The sequence below is a fragment of the Lactuca sativa genome, chromosome 4 (genome assembly GCF_002870075.4).
Source record: "Lactuca sativa cultivar Salinas chromosome 4, Lsat_Salinas_v11, whole genome shotgun sequence".
In the NCBI taxonomy this organism is placed as follows: domain Eukaryota; kingdom Viridiplantae; phylum Streptophyta; class Magnoliopsida; order Asterales; family Asteraceae; genus Lactuca; species Lactuca sativa.
In genome coordinates, this window is record NC_056626.2 from 255,803,370 (window position 1) to 255,811,991 (window position 8,622).

Consider the following 8,622-nt stretch of genomic DNA (forward strand, 5'->3'; position numbering starts at 1 on the left):
TATTCAAGAGAAATTTTGAATGAATCTGCGATGATAGCCAGCAAGACGTAAGAGTTGACGGATTTCTGTAGGTGTTTTGGGTGCTGACCAGTTTTCAATTGCCTTTATTTTGGAAGGGTCAACGTGTATTCCTTCTGAAATAACAACATGACCTAGGAAATCTACCTTCCTGATCCAAAATTCACACTTTGAAAACTTTGCATAGAGTTTCTCTGATCTAAGAGTTTGTAATATTTGACGAAGATGTTGGCCATGTTCTTCTTTGCATTTTGAGTAGATAAGGATGTCGTCAATGAAGATTATAACGAATTTGTCCAGGGATGGACAACACACTCTATTCATTAGGTCCATGAACACTACAGGTGCATTCTTCAATCCGAATGGCGTCACTATAAACTCGTAATGACCAAAAACGAGTTCTGAACGCGGTTTTGGGAACGTCTTCCTCCAAAATTCGTAACTGCTGATACCCGGATCTTAAGTCTATCTTCGAGAAGTAGTTTTCCCCTTGAACTTGGTCGAACAGATCGTCAATGCGAGGCAGAGGGTATCGATTCTTGATGGTAAGTTTATTCAGCCTGCGGTAGTCTATACACATGCGGAATGATCCATCCTTCTTCTTTACGAACAAAATCGGTGCTCCCCAAGGTGAGAAGCTTGGTCTTATGAAGCCTTTGCTTAGGAGTTCATTAAGCTGGCTGGATAATTCCTGCATTTCAGAAGGTGCAAGATGATAGGGGGATTTGGCTATGGGGTTAGCTCCAGGGATTAAGTCGATTCGGAATTCGACTTGTCGTTCAGGAGGCACCTCTAGAAGATCATCAGGAAATACATCGGGAAAGTTGCAGACCTCGAGAATGCTCGCGAAGGTATTTATGTGCCTTGATGCAAGAAATGATCTAAAGGTTCATCCCGGGTTTGTAGCTATAAATAACAAGAGTTTCGTTAGTTGGCAAGTTCAAACGAATAACTCTTTCATAGCATAGGATGTCGGCATGGTTGGGGCACAACAAATCCATGCCTATTATGACGTCAAAACTTTTGATAGAGACCGCCATAAGGTCTATTGAGAAAGAAAAATCATTTAAGGTAAGGGTACATCCTATGTATATATCATTGGTGGATTCAGATTTCCCATTAGCCATTTATACTGTCAAAGTTTCATTTAGTTGTTGGGAGTTTTGATTTAGTATATGTTTGAAGTTTTGGCTCATGAAGCTCCTCTCAGCACCACAATCAAAAAGAATGCATGCATAAGTATTGTTGAGAAGGAACGTATGCGTGACCACAGCAGGGTCTGCCATCGCTTCTTCGTGACCTAGTGCTAGAATTCTCCCAACCCCACCGGCATTTCCAACATTTGGACAATCTCTCTTGAAATGCCCCACATCACCGCATTGGTAGCATGCTCGACCTACTCCAGCGGCAGGTACTTGGTTAAGTGGTTGAGGTGGTGTTCTACAGAATCGGGCAGTATGCGCTTTCCTATTGCAGTTACAGCACTGCATTTCAGGGCAATTTCCGGTGTGGTGAAAATTGCACTTCTTGCATTTAGGGAGGCTACCAGCATAGGGTTTAGTTGGTGTTGGGTTTTTAGGGGCAACAGCAGGCACAATAGTAGGTATGGTAGCATGTATAGTAGTAGCACGGACTATAACTATTTGTTGCCTCTTTGAAGGTTCCATAGGAGATTTTCCCTTACTTTTGTTCCAACCCTTCTAATTGTTGTTGTTGTTGTTCTCCCTAGGTTGTTATGGGGCAGTAACCACAGAGTTTTGACGATTTCCGTGGTCAATAAGTGACTGTGCCAATTCCTTGGCACTGTCAAAGGTAATAGGCCTAGATGCAATGACACTTGCCTATATATGGGGCGACAGTGCCCAAATATACCTTTCAATCTTTTTTCTCTCTAGAGCAACCATTTCCGGACACTGAATCACCAAGTCACAGAACCGATTCATGTAAGTTGTTATGTCTGCACCGACCATGGTAAGACCCCAGAGTTTTTGCTCCATTTTCTGAATTTCCCCTCGCAGACAGTATTCCCGCATCAACATGGTTTTTAGGTTCTCCCAGCTTATAGTATTAGCCACTATCAAAGTCGATGACTTAACATGGCCATTCCACGATGTTAGGGCCCTATCTGAGAAAGTACAGGCAGCAAATTTAACTTTGCTACCCTTTGGACAAGAGCAAATTTCAAAGATTGCTTATGCCTTCTCAATCCACTGCCTTAAAACCATCACTCCTCCAGTTCCATTAAAGGTCCTGGGTTTGGCATTCGAGAAGTCTTTATAAGTGCACTATTGCGAGTGCTCATGACCCTCAACATGGTTAGATGGATGTGCACCAGCTCCCGACCCACTAGCACCAGGAGTATTGATATGAGAGAAGTCATCCGCTACAGCTACCGTGACTGCTGCTTGGAACATAGCAGCATCGAATTGAGGGGGTGGTGGTGGAGGCGGCATCGGTGCTTCATTTTCATTATTACGTCTTCGATTTCTACGAGGAGGCATCTTTTTCTATAAAAGTCAATAGATAAAATGATAGTGAGATATTAAAAATGAATATGAATTTGATATCTCTAAACTTAAACACTTAATTCAGCAAGAATTTTGTGAAGAATTGAAAATGGATGTCCACTGCAAGTACAACTTGCAACAAGATAGTATAAAATGAAGTTGTTATTTTCAAAGAGTATGAAAATACATGTCGATTGTATTGGTATATTAAGTATATGTAATCTGGATACTTGATCCTAAAGCAGGTCCTTAATAAACCACAATATTGCGAAAGTATCAACATCAAACCGACCTACCGAAAATAAAAAATTCCGCGGTCGTATTGAAAAGTATTAAAATAACACTGGAACATATCCATAATCCCAAAACTTTGGAATGGAATGTTTGTGAAAATTGTAGTAACTCTTGTTGAAGTAAAGTGCTTATTATTTTATTGATACTTGATTTTTACATATCCTGAAAGTAGTCTATACATTCAGTATATTAAACTAGAAAGTAGTGTAAACACTACTTGTAGCGGTTGCTACGACGGTTACTTGGTTCTGCCTCATCCTGCGTTTTCCAGCGCCTTTGTTGTGCATCCTGATGCTCTCTCAACTCCCTTATCTCGGATTGAGCAACATTAAGTTGCCTTTGAAGGGCTTCAATATGGTGCTGGGTGTCATCTTGCATTTCGTCAAGACGAAGGATATCTGAAGTGTTAGTCTGCGCTACCACATTCACTTCTAGGATTCGATTAATTGTGACATGGTTTCTTAATCATTAAGATGATCATAAACCATGATACCAAGGTACTATCCTTTCCTTTTAGCTTGGAAAAACTTTTATCTTTCTGCCCAATGGATTCTTCTTAATTGTGCTTCTATACCTTGAAACTTTTCAAGGTATTAGAATTATACTTAATCTTATAGGCATAACCATATTTACTAAATCATTAGTAAATCTTGATGAATAAACATATCGTCCTTTTTGGTGGATATGACCAGATCACATCAATGTGTACTAGATCCTTTAGTCATTCACTTGACTCACATATACATGTGAACAAGGAATTAGTCTCAATTTACCAAAGATCAAGACTCTCATACATCACACAATTACCTGTATGACTCCAAGTTTCTGTCCAATTGAAACTTGGGTGATGAGAATCCTTCCTGATTTGCTAGATTATGACACCACAACAAGCAATATAACTAAGAATCAAATCCATTTTCAACCTGCTAATAATGGAAGTATAAACACCATTTTTCATAAATGCCATTATAAGTAATCATAAACCAAATATGATAAAACCAAAATTTACTTTCTTGATAATGTGCGGAAAACTCGTCCTTACAATGAAAATACGTATGAAAACTATGTTTCTAAATATTCCTAAGAAATCTATCATAACTCCTAAGTAGCAGCTCAAAAATCTGATTATCGAACTATGCGACCGAAATCCATTTCTCACGATCAGACTCAGTTACTCCTCTTTTAAGCTTCCTTCTTTCTTCGATCCGACAAAAAATCAAAATGTGATTATCACATCATGTAATAAGATTTATACATAGGAACTTAATAGAGTTAGATAGTGGATGTACCTGAAGTAGAGTCATAGAATTTGACTTCACTTTCTCTAAGATCTCTTAGGTAGTATGGGCAGCTTCGCTTCCAATGTCCCTTCAATTGGTAGTACAAACAGATGGATTCGTTAGCATCAATACATGGACCTATCCCAGAACAGGCCTTTCTCTTATGGTCATACATTTTGACATTGGTCGATTTCTCTTCCTTAGGAGGAGAAACCATTTATGTACTATCACTGTTTCCATCACCAACGACCATGGAACTTTGGGATATAGATCCTCTAAAAAAATTTGCTTCACCAGAGCGCCAAAGCATTTCTGCTTTAGTAGCAATTAGCAAATATGTCAGATCAATTAGGGTCACGTCGTGATCAGTCATGTAATAGTCCTTAAGGAACTGACTATATGACTCAGGAAGCAAGTGAAGAACCAAGTCAACAGCTAGTTCCCTTTGGAAAACAACACCCAACATTTCCAATCTGTTAATCTGCGACATAAACTTCAAGACATGCAGACACACAAAATTTCCATCTTGGTATTTGGATGCAATAAGGACTGAGTAACTTTGAAATTTTCAAGTTGACGAAAATGTGGGTTAGGGAGAATCACTAGAAGTGACAAAGGAAGAGAACTATGACTTCCAGTTCCAAAAATGCATGAAGAAGGGAATGATCTCTTACCTTGATCGATACGTGGAAAATCAAGTCCAATAGGATGAGGAAGACCATACTCGTCTAAAATCGACAACTATAAAGGGAGAAAATTGAAGTTAGTTGATTTTAATCCTTAATATAACAGCCAAAAGAAATATCAAGGCTAGCACCCAACACAATAATTCACAATTCAAAAGAGGAATTTCGTAATCCAATTGTAAATTATCTGAAGGTAGGTAAATGACGATTTATCAATTCCACAAGGAAAACGAAATTAAAAATGAATTAGGTTTTAGATGAAATTCCTAGATCTTTTGATATTCATCGAACTATTCAATGACCTGTTCAATCACGATTATGCTCTCACTTTGTGAATGGGATGCCAAGGATCACAAACGAGATGTGAATAACCATGCAAATTAGCTTGGAATTCTCAATGTCATTTATTGCCCAATCAATGTGTCAGTTAGCCACGCACGCTCCGTTGACTCAATCATAATTTACGAGACACCCATTGCCAAAAGTATTAGTCCCATATTAGCATGCCGGTTAACCACACAAGCTCCACTAACGACCAATAAGGTGCAATGTGCACTTTCATGGGTTAGCATCAAATTCACATTTTTCCTAAAGTAACTTAGATTGAGAATTTTATAAAAGCCTTTAGTTAATTTGTAATTCATTATACTTTTAATGAGAGTTTAGTGTCCTATCTTACCCATTCGACTAATGACCCTCCACTAGTCAAGAGTGCGGTGGGTAAGAATGGATACTCATTGGCGGTTATTTTATAGGACGATTCCTTAAACACCTCTTATAGAACAACTTCGTGAATGAGGTCCACTAACGGTAAGACTGACTTTTCTTATATATATATATATATATATATATATATATATATATATATATATATATATATATATATATATATATATATATATATATATATATATATATATATATATTAGACTTTTAATTTTATATAGTATAACGATGCATTTTAAACATTTAAAATACTAAACGTTTTAATCTTTTAATAAATTAAACTTTTAATTTAATTAAATTTTAACCACACATGGATTTATTAGTTGTCTTTTAGTTAACCTTTTAATTATATTATTAATAAAATCCACCAGGATATCTTCAAGGGTCTACCATTTAAATTTTCAAAATTAAAATTTTAATTTCAAATTAAAGTTACAAAACAAAAGGGGTGTATTTAATTTTTTTTTCAAAAGACTAGGTTAAATTTAAATAGGAAAACATTCCTATCATTATCCAAATTTGATCAAATCCTTCAATTGTGATAAAGATATCATATTACCATTCAGAAAATTCAGTTTTAGGCATTAAAAACGAATTAAGAGAATTATCCTAATGAAACGAAGATAACATAAAAAATCAGGCATTTGGTGAGACAATTCGTCGAGTCGGGCATTGAATTCGCCGAGCTCATCGTTGAACTCTTCGAGTTCCTAGAACAGGAAGCTAATATGATTTGATTCTTCTTTGGGCAGTCCACTATCGCATCAAATTTAATTGAAAAACATCCTAGACTTTGATACCACTATTGGGTTATGGGCATATCTACAATCCTATGTGATCATGCAACCCTAATTGCTTTAGATCTAAGTATTTCACTAATTGAACATGCAAATTGAATACCAAAGCAATAACCCTAGAAACTTGTCATATGATCGAAATTCATAAAGACATTAAGGTTAGAAGATTACCTCACTTGTTATGTAGTAATAACAAGACAATATTGAAGATCCTTAACTCTTGAAAGCTTAGTGCCTCAAATGGTGCACCTCTAATGGCTCACAAACACTCTATGCAAGAGGATGAGAGGAGAGATACACTTGAAAATCAGCTAGGGTTATGAATACTTGCTTAGGCCGAGATTATAATTACTTGGGGGCGGGGGGGTTATATAGGGCTAGGTTGATAAATCTTAAGGCTCGACTTGAATAAGGAAACTCTAGTTCTCATCCAAAACCCTAAGCAACCCATGAATCTCTTTAAGGAAACCCTTGGACCAAATCTTATAGGGCCACCCTATAAATTTCTTCTACTCCTTTCCAAGGAGTCCTTAAGCCTAGTTTCATATCTATCATTGATTTGCAAAATAGCCCTCCCCCCATTATTAATCAGTTCCTTTAATCCCAAAATTAATCCCAAATTAACTTCTGATTAATCAGTAATTAATAACATAATTTTAAAATAATACATTAATCTTGTAATATATTAATAAAATCTTTTGAAGTACCAATTTATTATTTAAAATAATTAATTCTACGCTTTCTCCATTGGTCATCATGTTAAGTTGCATGAGTGAAGGCAACCCAAAAGGACCATGCTACTATCAAATCAAAACTGGGAAGATATAGCCTGATCGCCTATATTATCCGAGGGTTGACTAGCATGTGCCTAAGTTTAAATTGTGTGGTTGCAACAATGCTAAAATCTTACCAACCCTACCACAATGAGAACAATATAACATAACATTAAAATTTAAAATACTATAGGAGTATTTGGTGTTACTATAAGTACATTATACTTGAGAACTAAAACGGGATCTTCATTACTAAGTTGATAGTTGCTAAGTGGATACACTAAGGCTATATGTAATTAGGATGTTATAAACTTAGAATCCGTGATAATTTTGCCTTACCCCTATTCTGTGTGAATTTGGAATTAAGGTCACTTATTCGAAGGTCTATCCTGTTTAGATTACACATAGCTGGTATGCACTCACAAATAGCGATGTAACTATTGAAGGTTTTCTAAATAATTATCTAGATAGTTCGTCTAATAATTATTCTCTTACCCTAAATTCTCGCATAGAAAACATAGCTGGACTCCACCCCCCTCGGCAACCAGTATCTTCCGAATGAAGTCATAGCTGGTTGGTTTGGAGAAGAACCAGAGAATGATCATCCTACCCTCTTGAATGATCACCATGATGAAGACCTTTCGTACAATGCTAACTCCGAACCAGAGGTTGAGAACCTATCCCGAGCAGCTCCCTTTCCAATTCCTAACCCTCGTCCGGCTTTTCATGGCCCGACCCCCTGAGTGAGTGGAATTGTTTGGAAACACGGAGCCAAGGAAAAGATCAGCCCATGCCTTTTAATGACAACCGAAGCTTAGACGACTTGAGAATGGGGGCTCAACAGATAGAGTCTTGCCAATCTTGGTCCGCAGAGTGGCCCGAAATGAGATTCAAGACAGGACATCCCTACATCAGATTACAAAAATAGTCGCCTATGCTAGAATGCATACCCTCCACACCATTCATCTAGAAGATGCTCACGAGAGATATGAGAGAAACCATGAAACCCTGCTGCAAGCACTGGCTGAATAACGAGCCGAAGTCATAGAACTCCGAGTACGCCAGATGGTGTGCGAAAGACACCTACTTGACACGGAACGTCAATTGGCTGAACTAAGAGTTCACCAGAGGGATGACCGTCGCCAGTAGTAGACGCTTTATGGATATCTTTTCTGGATATGAGTTTAGGAGCTATCTCCTGAACTCGATGCGGACACTTCAAGTCTGTAATGATACCCTTCGGATAGGACCAATACGCCCATAGTTTTCATGAGCTAAATGAATAGGGTTACGTCTTTCTTACTTGGATCAATTCGTCATTTCTCCATGAAATGACTTACTTATCTACCCTCGTAGTAAGAAGAAAACCCATGGAAACAGTCCCTACAGAAGAACTTTAGCGAAGTTCTCTCGGCACGAGTTTTGAAATTGAAGAGTCAAATTTCTATGACACACTGTTAATACTGTGAGAAATTTTGAGCACTCTTTCAATTTGTCAAAATTGTTGAGCATTTTTCGACACCAGAGACGGCGACAGTCCT

The 8,622-nt window shown here is 37.5% G+C and overlaps 1 protein-coding gene across 1 annotated transcript; it reads right to left on the minus strand.

Moving 5' to 3' along the window:
• Nucleotides 1–1,145: 1,145 nt before the first annotated feature.
• On the minus strand, nucleotides 1,146–1,685 carry LOC111884852 (uncharacterized). The gene has a single exon (XM_023881150.1). The coding sequence runs from the start codon at nucleotides 1,683–1,685 to the stop codon at nucleotides 1,146–1,148; it is 540 nt and encodes a 179-aa protein (XP_023736918.1).
• Between the last annotated feature and the right edge of the window lie 6,937 nt (nucleotides 1,686–8,622).